This window comes from Balaenoptera ricei, chromosome 16 (genome assembly GCF_028023285.1).
Source record: "Balaenoptera ricei isolate mBalRic1 chromosome 16, mBalRic1.hap2, whole genome shotgun sequence".
Classification (NCBI taxonomy): domain Eukaryota; kingdom Metazoa; phylum Chordata; class Mammalia; order Artiodactyla; family Balaenopteridae; genus Balaenoptera; species Balaenoptera ricei.
This window is the reverse complement of record NC_082654.1, coordinates 47,891,847-47,915,648: the sequence shown is the minus strand read 5'-3', so window position 1 is coordinate 47,915,648 and position 23,802 is coordinate 47,891,847. Positions and strand designations below refer to the sequence as shown.

At 47.2% G+C, this 23,802-nt stretch overlaps 1 protein-coding gene across 1 annotated transcript in view; it reads left to right on the top strand.

Moving 5' to 3' along the window:
* The window catches only part of CHAT (choline O-acetyltransferase), a 49,443-nt gene extending 35,060 nt beyond the window's left edge, over positions 1 to 14,383 (top strand). The window contains exons 10-15 of the mRNA XM_059899934.1: positions 868 to 996; positions 3,899 to 4,021; positions 6,976 to 7,117; positions 7,273 to 7,335; positions 12,240 to 12,377; positions 14,114 to 14,383. Coding sequence (XP_059755917.1) covers positions 868 to 996; positions 3,899 to 4,021; positions 6,976 to 7,117; positions 7,273 to 7,335; positions 12,240 to 12,377; positions 14,114 to 14,383 — 865 coding nt within the window. The remainder of the gene's footprint in view (positions 1 to 867; positions 997 to 3,898; positions 4,022 to 6,975; positions 7,118 to 7,272; positions 7,336 to 12,239; positions 12,378 to 14,113) is intronic.
* Positions 14,384 to 23,802: the final 9,419 nt, after the last annotated feature.

The following is a 23,802-nucleotide window of genomic DNA, read 5'->3' as shown; positions in this document are numbered from 1 at the left end:
GAGCAGAGCCCCTCCCGAGCAGCCAGAGGAGGCAAAGCCAGACTGCCAAGCAGCCGCCAAGCTAAATGTGGGCGGCCGCTGGGGGGCCACGCGAGTCTGGAAAGTGTCTTAGCAAAAGATGAATTTGAAAACCAACCTGAACAAGGCATCATATGCTTTATCGGTCATGGACAGAAGGGGCAGACTGAGCAACAGGTTAGGGGCAGTTAGGGCAAGGCTTGGCCAAGAATTCTCAGCTTTAAAGGAACATCTGCTTTGGTCCAGGGAAGTCCAGGTCGATGTCTTGCTTGTCCAGAGTCAGGGCTAAGCCTGCTGTTGACCCAGCACAGAGGGGAGGTCTCTGAGCTGCACCTCTTTCCTTTCCCTTGGCCTGGGTCTCTCTCTCCAACTCCCATCCTGGACAGACTGAGTACTTCTGTGTCCCTTAAACACACCAGGTTCCTTCCTCCATTCACAATTTTGTTCATTCTCTCCTTCTAGGATCTTCTCCCTGAATCTATAAGTTCTTCCATGATTTAGGAACTCTTCAGGATCACTGAAAACCCAAACCTGCCCTCGTAAACAGAACAACACAATTTGCTTGTTCCATTTGTCCCCGAGTGTTTTTTAAGAGTTAGTGGTGTAGCATGGTCAAATGGAAAACGTGGAAAGAAATACTGGGCTTTGGAGTCAGGTGGAACCGGATGGAATCCTAGCTCTGCCACTCACTAATTTAGGTGGCCTCTCTGAGCTTCAGTCTGTTCAGCTCTTTCATGGTTTGGGGGGCAAATCAAACTCCACCAGCTAAGATGACTGCAGCACAAAGAAACAAGCTGCCCGCAGCCCCCCAGCTTGCGGGCCACAGGAGGTCACCCCTTTGTCCTGCAGGGTGAAGACCAGCAAGAAGATGGTCCGAGCCGACTCGGTCAGCGAGCTCCCAGCACCCAGGAGACTGAGGTGGAAATGTTCCCCGGAAATTCAAGGCCTCTTAGCCTCCTCAGCAGAAAAACTTCAACAGTAAGGAGAATCCCAGGTCTTTGGGGGTGATGCTCCGGGGGTCATCCTACAACGCCCCCGCCCCACCAGCTGCCAAGGCACCCTGGAAGCTTCCAAAGACCCCAGCCCCTCTGCCTCCTCTCACCTGCCTCTGCCCACCCCCTCATGGAAATGTAAGCAAACTAAAGGGGAGTTATAACTCTTGGGGAAATAACCTTGCTGAAGAATCCATCATTTCCATAAAATGCAAACGTGGAGCTATTTTTTTCTGCAGGTTTCACCTGACTGAGCAGAGTCAAGGTGGGGAAATCATCCTCTGCTTTCAGGGGAGTCATAAACAACTGGTTTGAATAGGTCATTTGAATCCAAGCTATTTCAATTTGCTTGAATTTACACTGCAACTTGACAAGGGGCTTTTTTCCCAAGGGCCATGCTGGCCCTAACGGGACCTAGGCAGGAGGGCCAGGGATGGATGTGAACCCTCGCTGACAGTGGCAAGGTGTGCTGGGAGCCACGGGATGGCAACTAGATCTGGACTTTGGTCGTTCATTCCCTCATTCAATAAGTGAGCATGAGTACATTGATTCATTCTTTCATTCATTCATTCATCAAACATGTGTAGAGCTCTGGTGTGTACCAGGCCTCTGGTAGGGCTCTGGGGACACAGAGAGCAATGTGCCACGGGGCCTGCCCTCCATACTTTAGTGGAGGAAGTAGACCCCCAACACAAAAATATCAGATGCAATAAGCGCCAAAACCAGAGAGAGGCATTCGAACCTGAACACACAGAGGACACGGGAGCTGGGTTCTGCCAGGATGTTGAGCGAGGGCTTTACAGAGTTGGGCCTTGAAGGATGACTAGGAGTTCGTGGTACCAGCAGCTGGGGGAGAGATAGGTTCATAAGAGATCAGGCTGGTTTGGAGGCCGGCAAGTGAGAGAATGGCCAGAGTTGGGGCAATAAAGGGAAGTCAGGGTCACATTGTGAAGAGCTTCATGTCCTTATGGGGGCTGGAAGCCGTCCTGCAGCAGTGAGGAGCCCCTGGAGGATTTTTTTTTTTTTTTTTTTTTTTTTTTTTTGGCTGTGCTGGGTCTTCATTTCTGTGCGAGGGCTTTCTGTAGTTGCGGCAAGCGGGGGCCACTCTTCATCGCGGTGCGCGGGCCTCTCACCATCGCGGCTTCTCTTGTTGCGGAGCACAGGCTCCAGACGCGCATGCTCAGTAGTCGTGGCTCACGGGCCCAGCCACTCCGCGGCATGTGGGATCTTCCCAGACCAGGGCTCGAACCCGTGTCCCCTGCATTGGCAGGAAGACTCTCAACCACTGCGCCACCAGGGAAGCCCCCCCCCGGAGGATTTTGTGTATGGGGTTTCGGGGAGCCAGCGAGGAGACTGTGGGAATAGCACAGGTGAGCAGGACAGAACGTGGCCAGGGTCAGAGGCCGAGGGCTGGGGAGGATGAGTCCACAGCGAGCTGCTGGGGAGGTTGAATGGCTTTCCACGGGGAGGAGGAGAGGCCTCAGGTGTTCATCTGTAAAGCGGTGCTCGTATCTCAACCCTACAGGGCTGTTCTTGGGACACACAGGCTGCTAGGAGAGTGAACTGGTGGGCTGGTGAGCCCTGGGCTGAGGAAGGAGCCCGTTTACTTTCAGGGATTCAAGCAGGTGTCACGCGGTCCCGAGACCCCCAGCTTCCCTTTCTGGAGGACCAGAAAAGCCAAGAGAGGCATGTGGGTGGGGAAGCAGGAGGAGCTGAGGGGGGTCTTGAGCTGCCGTGGAAGGCAGGTAAGATCTGATGGCCAGGGCTTGGACAAGAGGTTCCCAGGTGTCTGTGGTGACAGTAAGCTCAGCCTGTTGGGGGACGGTGGGTCAACAGGCCCGACTGAGCAGTGAGTTCCCGTGAGCACTGGGCCCTCTCCGAGTCCTGATGGGTCCCCGGAGCCTGGCATGGCCCACCGAGAGCTGAGCTCACATGGCTGGAGAAATAATTCAAGGCAAGGCAGGCAGGGAACAGCAAATCCTGAGGGAGTGTGGGAGGGGGGTCAGGGCTGCCCACCCAGGGCTCTGCGTGCGCACACACACACCCGCGGCTGGTGGACGGGTGGTGAGGACCTTGCTGGACGTCGCTTCAGGCAGCAGTCAGCCCGGACCCCAGACTCACTGTGAAGGAGGAGACTGGTCAATATGTGAGGGTGGGCGTGGGGGGAGACCAGCGCTGAAAGGTCTCAGTGTGGACTCAGGGACTCTTCCTGCTGCTCTGACAACGATTCGTGAGCAGCAAAGACCTACGCATGTCCAGGGAGGCTCAGCAGCACCTTCTGGGTAAAATGGGTTTTCAGTCACCAGCAAAGCCCAGATGAGCAGCTCTTGCTGTGGTGACCATGACCGGTGGCCAGGCTCCAGACCTTTCTTCCATAGCACAACAGGGACGAGTCTCAGCGAGGAGATGCTGCTTGCAGCCATCAGAGAAACGGGCTTTTCCCTGGACATAGGGGATTTGCAGGTCTGGCAGGATGGCCGGGATGCCAAAAGAGTCCATAGGGATGCTGGACACACCTTCCCAAACAGATCAGATGCATGGCCTCTTTCAGGCCTTCTTCTGTGGGCAATGAATTTTTAGGACTTGTAGGCAGTGTTCTCCCTGCCCGTGCAAGTGTCCCTCGTGCTTCCGTGTCCTTCCCTGCAGCCGGGCCCACCTCCCCTACCCCCAGAGCAGGGCCACTGCCCAGCCAAGCCTCAGCTTTAGCTCAGAGTCACCCTGCTTGGCGTGCCTTCTGCCACTTCCAAACGTCAAGGCCTGTCTCTGACAGTGCACTGGATATCTAGCGTGCTGGGACGTAGACCAGGATGGAGAAACTTCGTTAGACCCTGTGGTGAGTGCATTCTATTTTGCATGTGATGAATGCATCTTTTCTTTTTCTTCCACAGAATAGTAAAGAATCTCGACTTCATCGTTTATCAATTTGACGACTATGGGAAAACATTCATTAAGCAGCAGAAGTGCAGCCCCGATGCCTTTATTCAGGTGGCCCTCCAGCTGGCCTTCTATAGGTAAGCACAGCCTGCCAAGGTGGGCTGACTGACAAGCTACTCTAGAGCCTAGAAGCATCTTGGAGGGAGAGATGACTTTCTGTGGGCCTAGAGGATGGCGGTATGATCAGGGCAAGCTGCATGGAAGGAGGTGTCACCTAACTGGGTTTCAAAGCATGAGTCCAACCTCAGAAATGAAAAGAAGGATATTGCAGTCAAGAAGCTGGCGAGCGATGGCCCAGGGGCACAGAGCTCACAGGGAAGGAACGCAGAACTCACAAGGGCCAGGCAGGGGATGAGGACGTCAGGTGGGGAGGCTGCTTCTCCTCCTGATCTCACCCAGCCCACCTGGGTCCCTGTATTATTGTGACCTGTTCCTCTCCACGTTTCCTGGCCTTGATAAGGAAACGGAACTAGCATCCCCACCCTGCCCGCCCCGGCAAGGGGGTCAAGTCAAAGATTTGGGGCTTGATTTGTCTCTGTCTCTCATTCCCCTCATCCCCATGTCAATTCTCCTCCAAATGTCTACCCTCCATCCTCTTCCCTTCACCTCCACTGCCATCGGCCCCTTCCAAGCCCCCATCATCTAGTGCTTGGTCAACTGTAGCATGCCCTGGTGGGGGGGGGGTCTCTGCTTCCACTCTTGTCCCCTATAATCCTGTCTTCATGAAGCATGAACTTTGAAATATGCAAATCAGTCTTTATCACCTACCATGTTTCCCTTCACGCTTAGAACAAAGTCCAGCTCCCTGAAAGGCTCCCTGTGAACCAGCCTTCCCTGGGGCCCTGCCCCCAAGCTCTCTTCTGCCTCCAGATCTTTGCTCTGGCTCTGCCTCTGCCCACCCACCTGTCACCACTGCTCTTCATATATCAGCTCCTTCCCACCGCTCAGGTCTCAGCCCAGGTGTCAGCCCTCAGAGGCCACCTCGGGGCCCCTTGCCACCCAGTTCTCTGTCACAGCATATTGTGCTCTTTTTCCTTCATGGCAGTCGTTATTCATGTGGGCTCCCTTGTTCATTGATTTGCTGACTTTGTTTTCTAGACTGTCTCCCCCAGGCATGATGTTCTGGGTATCTTGCACGCCTGGGACAGAGTAGGCATCAGGGATTGTCACAGACATGAGAAGACACTGCAGGAGTTTTAGCCCAGGGTGGCACAGTGAGGTGTGTGGTTTAGACAGATCTCTATAATGGTAGCTGTGTGTTGGGGAAGGGATGCAGCGTAGGGAGGTAAGGGTTGAAGGCAGGGTTGGGAGCCTAACTGGTCTTTTATAGGAGGCGAAAAGTAAAATGCAAAATAGATCTTCCTCAAGACAGGGCTGGTCCCTGTTGGTTTCAGCATTCCAGAAGCAACAGCTCAGAAACTGGCACGGGCAGTAAATAGCACTATGCCCCCACCAGAACCTGCTTTCGGTTTGCAACCAGGGGAGGCATAAAGCGACCTTGGAGAAAGCCAGGGCAAGGAGGTGTCACTAATGAGCAGGCAGCATCCCAGAGCCCAGTGTCCCACGCAGGGGGCTGTGACCCATGAGGAAGGGAGTGCAGCCACTCTGTCATCTGTCAGGCTGACGTCACCCCACACGAGGATGGGCTCATCGCCAGGACATGGAGACCTCGCCGGCAGGACCTGGCCTCTGGAACTGCAATCAATGCCGTTCTGATACTCAGATGGCATCTGGCTAAAATGGGCCACGAGGTCAGTGTCCTGCTGGTGCCATAATTGGGGACACTGCTGCACTGGTACCCCCCTGGCAAGCACTTCAGAGCTTCAGATCCAAAGCCCAGAGGGGCTGGTGGACACTGCATAGAGCCTCCCAACTCCACCCTCCAGGGATCTTTGTTGTCACTGGACATGGCCAGGAATAGATGTGGCCAGAGGCTCCCGGGCTCATTGAATAGGCAAAATATGACCTGCTGCCCATGGAATGCATTCTTCAGAGTTTCAGCTATAACAAAAAAGATATTTTTTAATCTGCTCCTAGATTCAGCAGAAATCTGGAAGCTACCTAAATTGGGGTTGATCAGCGACCAGCCAGTGATGGCATCTACTTTTGTGCTCGGCATGGCATTTGCCCCCAGGGGCTAGAGAGATACAGGAAATGAGCTCCCTGCCAGAGTCTTGGAGAAATGAGACATAAGTGTACAGAAAATGCCATTTGCTTGGCAAGCCATATGGTGCCAAGCACTGTGCCAAATCAGACTCAGCCTTCCCTCCTCCTGGAGCTCACCCAGGGTGGGAGAGACATGCCCCGAGGAGGCCAAGATACAGGGCCCCAACTTGCTGTGTGACTTCGGGGTGTCACTGCCCGTCTCTGAGTTCTATGTCTTTCCCCTCCCTGACCCCAACACCAACAACTTTCCTGACTGGTGAGAAGGGCATGTGCCAGCCTGGTGTGCAAGGGGAAAAGACTTGCTCTGGCTGGTGGGGACAGCAGCCACTGCTCTTCTGGTCACAGACGTGAGGGAAGAGAGGCACAGCCCTTGTGCCCATGGGTCTGTTTGGAAGCCCTGCTGCCCCTGGACGGTGAGCCTCTGCAGTGGCTGACACCCACGGCCACTAAGGCCCCCTCCCTGCCTCGATCCATAGGTCATGCTTGAATTGTTTTTAAATAAAACAGGATTCCCTCAAGAGTGCGAATGATGAATTAGTCCATGCTGTGCTATTAATCAAACACTCATTGGAAAACTCTAGGTTTCCCACCAGACTGGGACTTTTAAAAAACTACCAGTCACGTCTTCCTTATTTTATATCCACACAGTATCACCCACGCAGGAAAGTGTGCTCAGCATTTCATATCCGAGGCTCCCCGACATTCATCTTTGGGGAATCTCCTCCAGAATTCTATTAGCGTTAAAATGAAATACTGTGCAGAGCGAAGGCAGGATTGTAAAAGTAAGGGCAGCCGAGGCTATTTCAGCGTTTATGACTCCCTGAGAAGGCAGCACCGTCTGCCATTCCTCCTGCATCCCGTGCAGGCTCCACAGGAGACTCGTGCCCACCTACGAGAGCGCGTCCATCCGTCGGTTCCGCGAGGGACGGGTGGACAACATTCGATCAGCCACTCTGGAGGCGCTGCGTTTTGTGAAAACCATCACTGACCGCACGGCCACCGTGCCGGTAAGTCCTGCTGGCCCGAGGAGTCTCAGGGGGGACCAGTGAGGCGGCTGTGGACCGCCTGTCCTCTCGGCCCCGAGACAACCAGCTCCTTTAGCTTGTCTGCCGCTGAGCAGCCTCTTAAAGCCCCATGCGCTGTGTCTCTGGTCCATTTACAGGATTCAGAGAAGCTACTGCTCCTGAAGGAGGCCATCCGAGCCCAGACCGAGTACACAGTCATGGTGAGTGACCTCGCCTCAGCTCAGGACTGTGGGCTGTGCCCAGACCTGGGGCCTCGGCATGGGCTCTGGGTGACAGCCGGGCCACCACCTGTGCAGCGACTTGGTGAGGGCACCTCACCTCTCAGGGCCTCCTCTTTCTTATTTTTAGAACCCGGGTAACACACCACTCCTGGTTTTTACACGGATTTTACAAGAATACAGTGAATGGGCTTTGAAACAACAACAACAACAATAATAATAGCACCAACATGTATAGCACTTTACAATTTATACAAGAGAGTCAGATGTGTGGTGGTTTGCACACTTGGCACAATCTCAGTTGAGGCGGTATTTATTCCCACTCAGGACTAGTTTTGTCTTCTTATTCTCCATGTATTTATTTATACTGCCTGTGAATAAAAAAAAAATATTTGCTGAAAGTTAATGGTGAAATCGAAATTGTAAGGGAAATGTTTCCCTAGTTTAGGGAAATAATATATTTTCTAGCACTGCAAAGCCATCATTTGCATACAAACAGAGAATAAGCTACTGCTTGGGCTGGTGATCAATGTATTAATTGCAAATCATTCTGATACAGTCTTTGAAGGATCATATAATCTATGAAAAGGAGTTGACTGATTTCACTCTATATACTTGAAAGCAAGCACAACACGTATCTGGGTTTTAGAACTAGCCAATATAGGCTTTTCTGTAATTCAGTTGCTAGGTCCCTGATTCATCGGAATAGCTAAGTGTTTGTTCTGTTTGGGGAAAATCAAGCTCGCTGTCATGTATTCAGTGGGTATCCTTTGTTTTCCTGCTTTATGCCAGGCAAGGCCCTGGGTACTAGGAAATAAAAAATGAAGCCCTGTGCTTGGGGAGTGTACCGTGTAGTTGGGAGAAGAGGCCTTACATGCTTCAGGAAGTAGCAGAGAACATGGAGGAGCAAGCTCCTTCTTCTGCTTGGGAGAGCCAGGAAGACTTTTCAGAGGAAGTGGTGCTTAATATGAGACTTGAAGCATGAAGAAGTGCTTGTCAGGTGGGTATAGAAGGGAAGGATGGCCCCAGAAGGGAACAGCATGTGCAAAGGCAAAGAGTCTTGAGAGAATAAGACATATTGGAGGAAAAGCAAGTAGTTCCATGTGTGCAGCTTGCAAAGGACAGAAAAGCAGGAAAGCTCATGATGCTGGATTTACCTGTCACAAAGCTTACCCTGGTGACAAGGTAGAAGGACTGGTTGGAGCGTGGGCTGGTCTGCCAAGAGACAGAATTAGGGACCTATATAATGTTTAGGGGGAGCTGGTAAAAGGACTGACGTAGAGCAGGGGCAGGGGGTGTTGAAGAGGAAGACACAAACTTCTGATCAAACATGGTGAACTGAACACAAGGGTTTACTGTCACTCCCTCTAAAACCCTCAAAAACATCAGCAAAGGGGTGTTTTTTTAAGCCATAAATACACTAGAGCAAAGAGAATGGGAAAGGAGATGACAACAAAGTTTCAGAGCTGGAAAGTAGAACAGATGGCATCTGACTTAGCAGACCAGAGAAAGCTGAAACCCAAGTGAACAGTGAGGGAGACCCAGGAGCCCAGTGAAGTGCACTGCAGAACCTCAGAACGGCTCAGGTGTTGGAGGCTCCACCAGAAGTAGGAGTGCATGTGGAGCTGAAAAGAAGAGGATTCGCTGATGATCTATATGAGAAGCAGTTAGCCCCTCAGTTCCTCCTTTGACCTTAGTGTTGTCCAATTTCCTTGGTATGAAAAAAGAAAAGAGTCTGAGAGGAAAAAAAATCAAATACAAAGATCAGGAATAAAAACGTAATTGGGCTTAACATCACTGGAAGGTGGAAGATAGTGAAACAATGCCTTCAAATTCTGAGGGAAAATGATTTTTAATGCATATTCTATACCCAGCTAAACTATCAAATTTGAAGCTAGAATAAAGACATTTTATACAGATAAGGTCTTAAAATTTTTACTTATTAAGCTCTCTTTCTTGTAAAACTATTGGAGGATATAGACCACTAATGTAAGAGAATAAAGCACAAAAAGGGAAGTCATAAGCTCAAACATCAGAAGATTCAACACAAGAAAGAGGTAGAGAAAGAGGATGAGAGTAAAGGGAGATCCCAAATTGACAGCTGTTCAGCAGACCCAGAGAACAATCAGTCCACAGAGAAGCAAGAAGTGAAAGGAGAAATTAAATTGATAAATTATCTGATACATTTTAATGTATTAAGGGAAGTTTTACACTTCCAGCTAAGGGTTTAGGAATCAATTAGTTACAGATACATAGAAAGGTAAGCAAGTGGGAAAATCATAATTTAATTACTTACAAATTGTCATTTCTAGGGAAAACAAAAAACTGAATAAGAAAGGAAATCTAATCCTAATACACTACAGGACTCAACTGTGAATACCTGCATAATTATAACCATGTAAACACTGAATATTGATCAAGCAACAAGGAGTCCAAATGTAACTCTATTTGGGAGCATAGGAGAGTAGAAGTGTATTTGGGGAGTGGGGATATAAAAGAGCCAAAGTTTCATCTTCTATAATAAGAAAACTGAAAAATGCAGTAACGGCAGTCTCAGCATGTTGTTTAGAACTAAGAAAGTCAGTCGCAAAAAGGGTTCCAAGTGATTGCTTCTGTGGAGTGGGACTCAGTGCTGGCAAAGTGACATAAGCCTTTGGCTTACTTGGGGTTTTTTTTTTTTAACTATAAATATACAACTTTGATAATGATTTAAATTTTTATGAAAAATTTAGAAAAATATCCTCCAAAGCATTGCCATAGGCTTCTGTTATTTTAACTATTTTAAGTTGGTGAAAACGACTAAGTAAAAGAGACAAGGGATGGAAAGAGGAGAGCTATAAAGATGCTTTGTGGGTAAATCTGGTACCTGGTTGGCCGTGCAGGGTAAGGGACAGAGGGAGGAAGCCAGGAAACCTCCAGATATCTGGCAAGTATATTTGGTAGTGGTAGTGGAGAAAGGAAATTCCAGGGAAAGGAGCAAATGTGATTCAGACTCGCTATCACATACTCTCACAGCACCTTATGCTTTTCCTTCCTAGCATTTACTCGGTTTTTGATCACAAGCTTATTTGTATGGTTGGTTAACATCTGTCTCCCATCACACCTAAGCCTCCGTGAGGCTGAGTCTGTGACTGCTTTGTTCTCTAGCAGCTGCTCAGGCACATAGTAGGTACTCAATTAAGATCCCTTGAATGAACGAAAGACTGAATGCTGAGTCATTTTACTCATTACTACTCATGGCTGTGATCCAAACAACCTGTTAAATCAACCCCAGTTGCTACAGTGACTTCAGAGATGGTGAAAACAGGGGTGGATTGGCTGCTGCACAGAGTAGCTGCTTTGATCTACACAAATCAGTCATTAAACAGAGGCAACCAGAGAAATTTAAAGTGCATCTACTTCATAGCTGGTCTGTCTCACAGTTCTTCCCCTCTGTCCTAATGGGGCACGTCTAAAGTGAGCGGTGGTTGTATAACATGTCTTTTCAGCCCATAATTAGGTGCATTTGGAGAGACTGGGGCCTCTGAGTCATCTTTATGCATTCATTCTCAACTGAAAGAAAACAGCTGTCAAATTCCAAAACGTGACTTGTAAACCTAAACAAAGTTCATTGTGATGGGAGGTTTCCTCCTATGTGGGGCGTTAACAGCTAAGTGGCCATCTTACGTAACCGTGAAACCCCCAAGAGTTACTCACAATTACCCTGATGTTGATCCAGAGGTTAATACGAGAGGCCAGATGTGGCCCCCATGTCTCCATCAGCCCCCCAAATTGCCCCAAATAAGCATGTAATCCAAGCAAAACCCATGTGCATGCTACACATGCAGCCTCCAGTGGGGAATATGAAGAACGAGTGCCCTGGCCTCACTGCCTCACTTCCAGCCACACCACCACCACCCCTGGGCTCCTCCTACATAGAAATTCTCTTACCACTGCTTCCACTGCTATTCTCTTACCCCCCCCTTTTTTCAAAAGATTTTTTTGATATGGACCATTTTTAGTCTTTATTGAATTAGTTACAATATTGCTTCTGTTTTATGTTTTGGTTTTTTGGCCACGAGGCATGTGCGATCTTAGCTCCCCGACCAGGGATTGAACCCGCACCCCCTGCATTGGAAGGCAAAGTCTTAACCACTGGACCGCCAGGAAAGTCCCTCTCTTATCCTTTGATAAGAGTTCAAATACCTGTGACAAAAAGAAAAACCCTTTCTTCATCCAAAAACTCTTGAAAATATGAGCTGAGCCTCTGCTAAGCTGTCTAGTTCCTGTCTCAAAATTATTCTTAGATTACGAATCCAGTTTAGTTGAATTGATTCTGAGCCTACGAAACAGCAGCCAAGACTCAGGAACAGACCTCAGTGCTCTCTACCCCTCATTCCTTGGGCTCCTGCTGGAGTATGAAGTGTTGGTTGTGGTGAGAGTCTGTGGTGAGAGTCAGTGACAGCCCGGGGCACCCCTCCCCATGCTTGGATGGGGCCCAGCACCCGTGCTCCTGCCCAGATTCCTGCCCTACCTGAGAAGGTACTGGGGATGGCCCAGCCGGCCCCACTCTTTCCACTTAGAGCACGGAGTAGTTACACACAGTGAACGCCAGCAGGGACCATGCTGTTGGGAGGACTCAGACTCACTGACTTTTAACTCAGGCATCCTTGTGTTAGAACCCAACCTGCTCTGGCTCATCCTGTGTACGTAGAAATGCACAAGGGCCCAAGGAGCAGAGGCCGTGTAGTACAGTGGTCGGTCCTGGGCGGTCACCCACACACATGGTCTGCAGCAAGTACTGGGTAGGCGAGAGCAGTTAGTCCCCATTAGCATTTCGGACTAGAGAGGAGGGGAGGAGGGGGAGCCCATGTCTCATGTCCTGTTCTTTGTCCCCAACTACCCAGGCCATAACAGGGATGGCCATTGACAACCACCTGCTGGGGCTGCGGGAGCTGGCTCGGGAAGTGTGCAAGGAACTGCCCGAGATGTTCACGGATGAAACATACCTGATGAGCAACCGGTTTGTCCTCTCCACCAGCCAGGTACAGCCCTAGCATGGCCGTCACCCAAGAAGCCACTTAGTGGAAGCAGTGGGCTCTCTAAAGAGCTTGGTGTCTACAGCCCGCTGCTTTAGAGTCAGGCAAGCCCTGGCTCTGCTTCCAGTGAGCTGCGTGGCCTTCAGCAGAAGGACCTGAACGCTCAGAGTGCAGGTCTCCCCACCTTCTAAATGGGCATAATCACGAATGCCGCCTTAGCAGAGGTGGGCAGGATGGGAGAACACCCATTCCGGTGCCCTAACCATTAGGCTTACTCCTTCCAATGTTGCCTGAGACGTGGTGTTCCACCATGGTGACCACAGGCTCTGAAGCCCGACAGGCCCACAGCAAAGTCCTGGCTCAAGCAGATGCGACAATATCAGTGGAAAGCCCAGCCCAGCGCCTGGCATGGACAGGGTCCTCCAATCAGGTCACAGCCATCATTCTAAGGGGCCACTGCCGGCCCAGCATCTCCTAACCAGTGCTACAGGCTTGTTCTGTTGGAGGACCACTGACACAGAAACAGAATGCAATCCATTAGAGAAAGGCAGCCATTTAGGGGAGAAATTACCTATTCCCCCCCACCCCCGCCCCCCGCGAATGTCAATTTACTAAAACTCCACCTCATCTGCGAAAAGCTGGACGTGGGCAATAAAAAGGGCTGATAAAGTTGTGTTTGAGGATAAAAGCCCACTCAGTAATTTCATTTTGGCATTATGGCAGTGAGCTTGCAGACGTGAATAAACGAGGGCAGAACACAACAACATAAATTCTTCAGGAAACCATCCATGGGCAAAAAGTGCTTCGGAACGGCTTTATGGCCTTCGGCTGTTACACGGCAAATTTATCTGACAATGAGGTGACTCTATTAGCAAGACTAATGGTTTGTTCTGCCCTATTAAAACGGCCAGTGTCATTTCTGAAGGCCCGAGCACACAGAGCCTGTGGGTTTAAAGCAAACCCCACCCTGCACCTGCTCAAGAATGTGCTCTATTTTCCCTCTAAAGCCAGCTAATAAAATTAATTTAGGGTGTGGTGACTCTTTTTTCCAACTGGAATGAACATTTATGGCTTGAATGCCTTCAGAAACACTTTCTTGGTTTGTGATCCAAATTACAAAAATCTCTGCCCTCTGAATTCAAAACATATCAGGTACATAACTAAAACTCCAGTTGATGGCAATCTTTGAAATGCCCAGTGCTGGGTAATTGTGCGTGGCCAGGCTGTGGGGAGAAAATCAGACCAGCCAGGCAATACTGACAGTAATTAAGGATGTGGGAAAAATCGACAGAGAAGACGAGCCAGATTTCCTGCAGTTCATAAATTACTCTCTCTGGGAAGCCATCTAACTGTTGGGTGCCACCAGGGTACCATTTAGTAAATTGCTCTGATTGCCTCGGTGATTCAAACAGCCCCCAGGTGAAGGAGAGACTCGGCTGAGACCCAGCACCGGGTCACTCTGGGAGCTTCTGACTTCACAAGTAGAGCAGATTTCACACCAGGGAAGGCCTTATGGCCCTTCCTCTTCTGATTTCATGCAGTTAGATGGGTTTGTTTTGACGACTCTGGCTGTGGCCATCCATGATGAAGCAATCAGTTGATGTGGTTAATTCAGTCAAACACCCAGGTGGAAAATAGTCAGAGAGAAGCAAATATCCCATCGAGGCCCCTGGGTTGTTGGAACGCCATGCTTTGTAGCAGACTTTCAGAACAAGCAGCTTCTGATCTGTCCTCTCCTCCAGGTGCCCACCACCATGGAGATGTTTTGCTGCTATGGTCCTGTGGTACCCAATGGCTATGGCGCCTGCTACAACCCCCAGCCAGAGAGCATCCTTTTCTGCATCTCCAGCTTCCATGGCTGCAAAGAGACCTCTTCAACCAAGTTTGCAAAAGCTGTGGAAGAAAGCCTCATTGAAATGAGAGGCCTCTGCAGTCGGCCACCGTGTGCCACGGGCAAGCCACTGGTGAAAAAGGAAAAAGTAACAAGGCCCAGCCAGGGGCACCAACCTTGACTGCTGCCACTAGGTTTCACCTCCCCAAACCCAGCATTCTGCAGCTGCCAGACCCTGCTGAACCCCTGTCCCAACCCTTACCCCAGCTTTCTGTAGCTCCCCTGTAACTCTGGACCCAACACACAGACCACACTGAGGCATCACACAAAGCTGGAGTGTTAGGAGGAAAGCGTCCCTCAAGATGCATGGGAATCATCATTATTGATCAAGGTGCCCTCAGGCCTGTGCACTGGGAAATAAAACCAGCCTGGCCCAGAGGTGGCCTGGGCGAGATGGGGAAGGCACCACTGCCTTCCCTCCATGGCCATGGAAGCTTAATATTGGTTTGCTTCCCAGCAGGACCTAGCGTGTCCAGGTGATGTTTCTGCCCAACGAAAGAGTCACCTTATTATGTGCAATGTACCCAAATGAACCACAAAGGAAGAGGCTAACTCCAGGTCATTACCTTGTGTCTTTTTGGGAGGAGTAGGGGGCTTTGTTTTCAGATTCAAAGCAGTCTGATCATGGCATTCAGAGTGACCTGCCCCGAGACACACAGTCCTGTAAGCACTAACCCAGCCCCCGACATACACACACACACACACACACACACACACACACACACACACAGCACAAGTTAATTTAAAATATAATGATCTGGGCCTGCAGACACATTTCTCCTTTTGCCTCCCGGAAGCAGCCTTCCATTGAGTTCAGAAAATCTGGTCGGGCTAGTCTAAAAGGGAAAAAAAAATGGTCTACCATTGCCCTGGAGTAGCAGCTGCTCCCTGCTTCCCCCGGGGACGTGGCGGGGACCACTTCCCCAGGGGTCCTGCCACTTGCATTTTTTCTGGTTGCGTTCCCACCCGCCTTCACAAGAAACATGCCCTGATAGGTGATCTGTCTTTTAGAGGAGAGAGGGATGCTTCGGGGGTTTTCTGCTGCTGTTGTTTATTTGTTTTGTTTTGTTCATTCTGAAGAGAGGCTTTTAAGAAAACCACTGTGACGTTAATTTCAGAATATGATCTTAGCGGCCTAAGCAGGACACCCTTGGACAGCTGGGCTCCTTTATGTGGAGGATGTTATCTAGGGATTCTGCCTAAAACTCGTGTGGAGGAGCCCAGAGCAGGGCTCTCCACTGGCCTGGGGGCTGAGGGCACAGCTGGCAGAGAGCGGGGTTGGGAGGAGGGAATGGCCACATGAAGAGCCAGCCCTGACAGAGGGGCAGACAGTCCACAGAGCCGAGGTGAGATTGTCTGGGGAGGCTGTGATCGTGGAGGAGATGTGAGAGGCACTTTCTGCTGGGGCATATTTTTATGGGAAAGCAACCAGAAAAATCAAAACTGCAAATAGCTGAGGCCTGCCTCTGTCCAGGGGAGGTGCAGAGCTGGGCTCCCGTCACGCTGAGTTCTGCCATGCTCCCTGCGGGGTTTTCTGGAAAAGCCTCCCTGCCCCTGCCCATCCTGCTCTGTATCACTCTGAGCCCTCCGCACTGGCCCAGGGACCCTGCACGTGTCCCTTCTTCAGACCACTGCGCCAACTCTCTGCACTTTGCCCTGTATGGAAGCGGGCAGGGCTGAGATGGGATGGGCCTTTTAACCTTTACTGGGCTGTTTGTAACACAAACAGCCCAATGTAGTGAATTCCTTCAACCCCTGGTTTTAGATTGAGGATTTCTATTGGATGATCTGGGAGATTCTGGCACTGCCCTCCAAAATTATTGGTCTATAGGTCCATGCTTCTTCCCTCACACGTCCACCTTCCTGCTCCCCCTGCAAAGGTGCAGCCCAAGAGTTCTGGGAATGTTTGGGGAACTGCTGTCCACCTGCTGTTAAGTTGACCCAAAGCCACTTATCTGTTCTCATCAAATGACCACAGTGAAGATCCAAGTTCTCTTCTGGTTTCTCTCCATGGATTTCTGGGCAGGCAGAGAACTCTGGTTTGGGGATCAGGCAGCCCCACTGACCTTGGCCAAGAAACTTAAAAGCCCAGAGACTCAATTGCCTCCATCATCAAATGGGAACAAGAGTGTCCCGGCCTTGTGAGGTTGTCAGGATTGTATATCACGTGTGTAAAGAACTTTCCACAAGCAGGTGGGCACCGGTGCCCGCTGTCAGGATGATGTTACCCCAGCAGGCATTGTTCAGGTGATGTTTGTTTCAAACTTTCTACACTGATTTGACAGAACCGAACTCATATCTGCCATTCTCTGAGCGTAGGGAAAGGAACCTGACTGTATATTCAGGTATCAACCATGTGTGGATGGCAGACGTTTGGCTGGAGGGAACACCTCCTCCCTCTGAGGAAGGGGCTGGAAGCTGGTCTTCCCCCTCCAAGAACAGGTGGATGCACTGAGCCTTTATGTAAAGGGAATGCTGAGCCATGGCCATGGGCGTCTCTGCGGGGACCCTGGTAAAGGAGACTGTTCCAAGTGTCCCCAAAGGGATGGAAAATGAAACTTGGAGACAGACATTTGGGGGACAGTGATGCATAATAAAAATGTATGTGGCCACCTTACAATATTGCTAAGTTTCCAAAATATATAAAGTTGATATTTGAGTTCTATTTTTATAAAATAGTTCTAGATTTATGGCAATATGTACATGTGTATTTATAGCCTTTCAATTTTAGGTTACAGTTTTGTGCTCTAAAGAAATATATGTATGACTAAAGAACTGTATATTGAAAGCACTATATTCAAGTTATTTAAAGACTGTAAGTCTGTATTCAATAAAAAGTAATGCCAAGAAAGATGGTGTTGGCTATTGTTTCTACCCAGAAATGCTATAAAAATTCTGTAGTAAATTCTGTGAGCTGGGTCAACAATTCATTCACCTCTGAGGTCTGACAGCAGCAGTGGCAGATGTCTAAAAGACAGGGGTTGGGAGAGAAAAGGGAGGAAGGAACTTAGTCTCTCCTAGTGTGTGGCATGCCACCACGGGGTGGGGGTGAGGGGCAGAGAGGCTTCACAGGATGTTTGTGATCAGGTTGGCAGAAACCTGGGTGTAGAGATGGGTGTTTCCACTTAAGCCTGCACGAACATGCATAAGCAGAATGAAGTGGAGGGAAAAGCATCAGGCTCAGAGGTGGGGTGCCTAAACTGGAGGTCAGCTCTATCTCTAGCTTGCTGTTAGAGACAGAGTGACTTTGGGGATGTCACTTTCACCTCTCTAGCCCTCAGTTCCCTCACGTGTAAAAGGGGGATGTTGATATCAGCACTACCCATTTCCAGGGTTGTAGCAAGATGACAGAAGATGGTCACTGTTCGAAAACTTAGAAGTGATGTAAAAACTTAACATCCTTACTGCAGGCTCACAAGTACATGTGCACACAGGTTCCTACACCCTGCACGGCCCTGCACCCTGCACAGGTATATTCCCAGCTGCAACATCCCCTCCACAGCCCCAAGGATCCACGGAACCAGAACTGAGATTCCTTCAAATAGAAGCCCAAATGGAACCTTAAAGTGTATGAATTTGTGTGACTGGGATGCAGAAAGGCATTATCCAAAAAGACAATGGCTAAGAATATTCCAGGAGCAATGAAGGGGATAGGAAGGAACAGGAGGAAAGTAATGTGGGTTTGTTCTTATTGATCACATTTATCACACGTGGCCCCAAAATAACAAGATATAGGTGACAGAGAAGAGTACCAACAGGCAAGCCAACCCCCAACATGCAAAATAATGCCACCCCCTCCTTGTTGTCTCTGAAGGTCCTGAGAGGTAGCCATTGGTACATTCAGGTAAAAATGTAAGGAGGAGTCCTTCCTAGGTTCACAAGAGCAACAAGTTTCCAAATTACTCCTAAGCAGTTCTTCTTGAGGGTAGAGAGAGAACCAGTACCTTGGTTTCCCTTTATAAATTCAGGCAGTCTCCCTGCTTTTATGTTTCTCTGAGTTTTCTTTCCAAAGAGGCCTCTTGAGTCTGCAGGATGAACAGTATGGCATCTGGGGGAAAAGCTGGCCTCACCTTTCTCAAAGCCCTGTTCTCCCTCGTTTCCTAAGGACCAGCTCTCTCCTTGTTCTTTTCTTACTGCTTCTTCCATCTCCTTGTGGGATTTCACTTCCTATTTCTGTTGCTTTTATATCGTTGGACCCAGGATTCTGTCCTTGGTCTCTATTTCTTATATTTAAGGAGCTGCAAAATGGCAGGCTGAGCTGATACAGAAGGGCCCCTTCTACCTATAAAAACATACACACAAAGAGGAAGGAAATTTTAAACATATAGTCAACTTCAAAAGAAAGAAAATAAATCCCCACATCCCAGAAAAAAAGGCTGTTCAAAACAGAGCAGTGAGTGGGAGCTAAAGGTATGTCAGACCAGACACAGACTCCAGTGGTTGTTAGTGGGCTTTTCCACCCCTGCAAGTTGACAGGACATAACCTCAGCCCAGCCAAAGTGGGAGATACAGCTAAACACCCCTCACAAAACCAGAACCTCAGAGGGGTGTCCCAACACTTTTCTAAAAAGGACTAGAAACACTCTTCCCATCAGCCCAGGGGAGCATTAAGGAACCATGCCATTCACTCAGGGCTGCAGATGGTGGAAAAAAGACATCCATGAGAAATTTAATTATAAGCTTATGCCACATGTGGATGTAGAATCTGAATGTATACACCTTATCTGTAAAGCAGGAATTCCAAGCCAATAATGTATTTAAATTGCCTGGGTTAGTAAGATCCAAAGGGCCTCAGCAGAATCAAGTACAAAACCACTCTCCACAACCCTGGACACACCAAATCCGCAGGGGGAAAACACTCCATTAAAGATGAGCTCACAGTCAAAAAATACAAACAGCACAAGAAATGGCTCACAGGAGGGAAAGCAGCAGATAAAAGAAACAGGTGAATAATATCACAAAGGCTGGAGAAAAGAGATGACTCAAAGAGAAACCATGAAATAGATGTGTTTAACATTATAAAAAAATAAAAATACAGGAGAGATACATATAGAAGTTCACAAAGGAGGGATTAGATACAGTGGGGGGAAAGCACTATTCAAAGAGAAAATGGTTAAGAATATTACAAAATCCAGAAAACACACCATTCTAAAACTCATGGTCAAAAAAGAGATAATAATGGAAATTTTAAAATACTTTGAGCATGATGATAATAAAGATACTTCATATCAAAACCTCCGGGATAGGGGCTTCCCTGGTGGCGCAGTGGTTGAGAATCTGCCTGCCAATGCAGGAGACACGGGTTCAAGCCCTGGGCTGGGAAGATCCCACATGCCGCGGCGCAACTAAGCCCATGTGCCACAACTACTGAGCCTGCGCATCTGGAGCCTGTGGTCTGCAACAAGAGAGGCTGCGATAATGAGAGGCCCACGCACCACAATGAAGAGTGGCCCCCACTTGCCGCAACTAGAGAAAGCCCTTGCACAGAAACGAAGACCCAACACAGCCATAAATAAATAAATAAATTAATTAATTAATTAAAAAAAAAAAAAAAGAAACTACCACTTGTCAAGTTTAAAAAAAAAAAAAAACCTCCAGGATACAGCAAAAGTGATGCTTTGAGGGAAATTTATACTTACATCAGAAAAGAGGAAAGACTCAAGATTGATGAGCTAAGTGTAACTTTAAAAGTAAGAAAAAAGGGGCTTCCCTGGTGGCGCAGTGGTTGAGAATCTGCCTGCCAATGCAGGGGACACGGGTTCGAGCCCTGGTCTGGGAGGATCCCACGTGCCGCGGAGCAACTGGGCCCGTGAGCCACAATTGCTGAGCCTGCGCGTCTGGAGCCTGTGCTCCGCAACAAGAGAGGCCGCGATAGTGAGAGGCCCGCGCACCGCGATGAAGAGTGGCCCCCACTTGCCGCAACTAGAGAAAGCCCTCGCACAGAAACGAAGACCCAACACAGCCATAAATAAATAAATAAATAAATTAATTAATTAAATTAAAAAAAAAAAAACAAGGTGCTATAGAAGCACTTTAAAAAAAAAAAAAAAAAAAGTAGGAAAAAAGGACCAAACAATAGACTCAAAGAAAGCAGAAGGAAGAGTAAACTCAAAGAAAGTAATAAAGATAAAAACAGCTCTCAGTGAAAGAGAAAGCAAAAAACAATAGAGAAGCTAAATAAAGGAAAAGTTGCTTCTTTGAAAAGACTAACAAAATAGACAAGTCTCTGGTAAAACCAATAAAATAAAAAGAGAAGGTCAGAAATAAATAATATTATGAATAAAAAGCTGACATAACTACAATAAAGTAGATGATAAAAGGATAACAAAAACACATCAACCACTTTACGGCAATAAATTTAAAAACAGATTAAAAGCAGAAAAATTCTTAGAAAAATATAATTGATTAAAACTGATGTAAGAAGAAATAAAATTTCTGGATAGTCTTATAAATCTTAAACCAAAATGATAATTTAAAGTCTTCCCACTCAGGGGAAAAAAGGGGGGTGTCAAGAACATTAAATTTTATAGACATGTTCTACCAAACATTCTAAGAAGTGCTCATTTCAGTTGTATACAAAATAAATAAAGGGATATTTCCTCTTCTTCTATACTCCCTTATTTATTCTCTGAAGCCAGTGAAACTTTAATATCCAAACCAGACTAGGACATATGATAAAGAAAAACTACAGGCCCATTTAACTCATGCATATATATCCAAAAATCCTAAATGAAATACTAGCAAACAAATTCTAACAGAATATAAAAGAAATAATACACCCATGATCAATTCAGGTTTATCTAAGAATGCAAAGTATTTTAATATTAGAAGATATCTAAATGTCATTTACTCATCAACAGCCTAAAGAATAAAAATAATAGGATCATTCTAATCATTAAAATCACTAAAATACATTCAAAAAATTCAACAGTCATTCATAATTTTTAAAAACTCATAGTAAAATGGAATTAGAAAAGAACTTAGCTTGACAAAGATCTACAAAAACATACAATATACATCATCCTAAATAGGGTAATATTGGAAATGTTTTCTATCCTTTAAAATCAGGGTAACAGGACTTCCCTGGCGGTCCAGTGGTTAAGAATCCGCCTTCCAATGCAGGGGACCCGGGTTCAATCCCTCGTCAGGGAACTAAGATCCCACATGCGCGGGGCAACTAAGCCCATGCACTCTAGAGCCCGCACGCCACAACTAGAGAGAAGCCCGCGTGCCGCAGCTAAGACCCGACGCAGCCAAAAATAAATACATAAATATTTAAAATATAAAACTAAAATAAAATCAGGGTAAGGAGACGATAGGCAGTATTATCACTTCTATTCATCATTTCACTAGAGGTTCTAGCCTGTCCAATAAGAAGGAAAAAAGGCTTACTCAAGTAAATAAAATTATCATTGTTTGTAGACAATGTGATTGTCTACATAGAAAACTCAAAAGAATCTACCGTTAATAGAAATCATAAGAAACGGTCAAGGTAGCTTATATAAAATCAATATATAAAAGTCAACTTCATTTTATACAGCAATAAAATCACAATGCAAAATACATGACTTACAATAGAAACTTGCAATAAATTTAACAAAAGACATGCAGAGCCATGCACAGATAATAATAAACTATACTTAAAGACATTGAAGAAGATCTAAATAAAGGAGAGGTATTTCAATATAATAAATAGGAAGGCGTCAGAAAGATTCAGTTTTCCCCAAATAGATTTCTAGATTCAATGCAACTCCGGCGAAATTCTCAATGGGTGAACTTCTGTTTCTGATAACGGTAGAGTTTAATTCAGACTATGCTTCCTACATAAGACATCTTTAAAAATCTGTCACATATGTTTTTTTATATCTTCTTGAAAATCAGAAAAGAGCTAACTGGATTAAGATCAGGAAGAGGATGAGAGTAAGCATAGCACTGGAGATACTTTTTCTCTGGAACTATCTAGTGATATTGAATAGGCAACCTAGAAGATGAGATGCAATTTGGAGTTTGCAGAGTTACACTTACAAAAATTGGAGTCTAACACCACCAAGGGGGGGGAACCTTGGTACAATCCTCATTGGGCTAGGATCCAAAAAGACTGCACCACAGAAATGAGGAAAAAATATAAATAAACCAACCTCCACATGGACTGCAGCCCAGTTTCAGGCCATCTGGATGGCTCAGAAAATCTCAAGCCCTGAAATTGTATTAAGATGATTCTGGGTTGCTGGTGCCACCAGGACCTGGCAAGAAGTGAAAAATAAAGTCATCTATAGAGGAAAATAACATCTTTCTTGGCCTCAAATTATTTCTACAGATAATTTTTCTAGTACAATGTCCAGTACACAATTAAAGTAAACCAAGCACTCTAGGAGACAAGACAAAATGACAGAAACTAGCAGAAATAACAACAGAAACAGACACATGGGGTCTCCAGAGAGTGGAATTCCCAAACACAGACTATAAAACAAGTATTTTTACTATGATCAAGAAGATAAAGCCAAACTGAAAAACTTGGCAAGAAAGTGAACTCTATAAAAAGTGGCACAGCAAATTTGAAAAGGGACCAAACTAAAATTCTTGAATTGAAAAATAAATAACTGAAATAACCAGATTAATGGCTTTGATAGTATTTAAGACACAACTGCAGAAAAATGAGTAAAATGGATTACAGGTAAAAATGAATGAATGAATGAATGAATCAATCAATCAATCAATCCATGAATACACACATACATACAATCCCAAAAGAAGCATGGAAGAAAGAAAGAGAGAAAAACACAGGAGAGAAGAGACTGTGCGAAGAATACAGCAGGAATACAGTGAGAATACGTTGAGAAAGTCTAACATACATTTAACTGGAGTCCCTGAAAAGTGAGAAAATGGGACAGAAGCAATATGTGAAGAGATAAATGGCTCAGAATTTTCCGAAAACAGGTGAAGGATTTAAATTCAACGTTTTAAGAGTCCCAACAAACCCCAGGCAAGATAAATAAAAAGACATCTATGCATACCTTACAAAGGTTTCCAATCCATGCCACACGCCTGACTTGCCTGGGAAGGTTACTTGGCACCTCTGACACTCAGTTTTGTAAATACAAATTACAACCTATATCATAGAAACGGTAAAATGATTAAACGAGATAACATGGAAGGTGCTTATCTTGTCGCCTGACACATACTTTCTGTAACTAGCTGTAAACGCTGGCTATTGTTGTTATTTATCATTAACACTTGCCATACCAAGTTGAAATTCCATGTTTACCAGGCTGCGCCAGTTACGAGAGCAAGTGGCCTTTTTGCACACCAGCAGCGGGCACACAGTAGTTGGTGCAGGCATTCAAGAAGGGAGACTCCTCACCCCCAGTCCCTACGCCAGGCACTTGGCAGAGGACTTCGGGTGCAGGGGATCTTCGAGCTCCACGCCCACCCTCCGTGGCCCCTCCCACCCACACATGACCACGCCCATTCCCAAGGGCCTGAAAAGCAGTTGCCTAGCAGTGTGTATTGCCCCGTATTGCCCTGGCAGGAGGCCCAGCC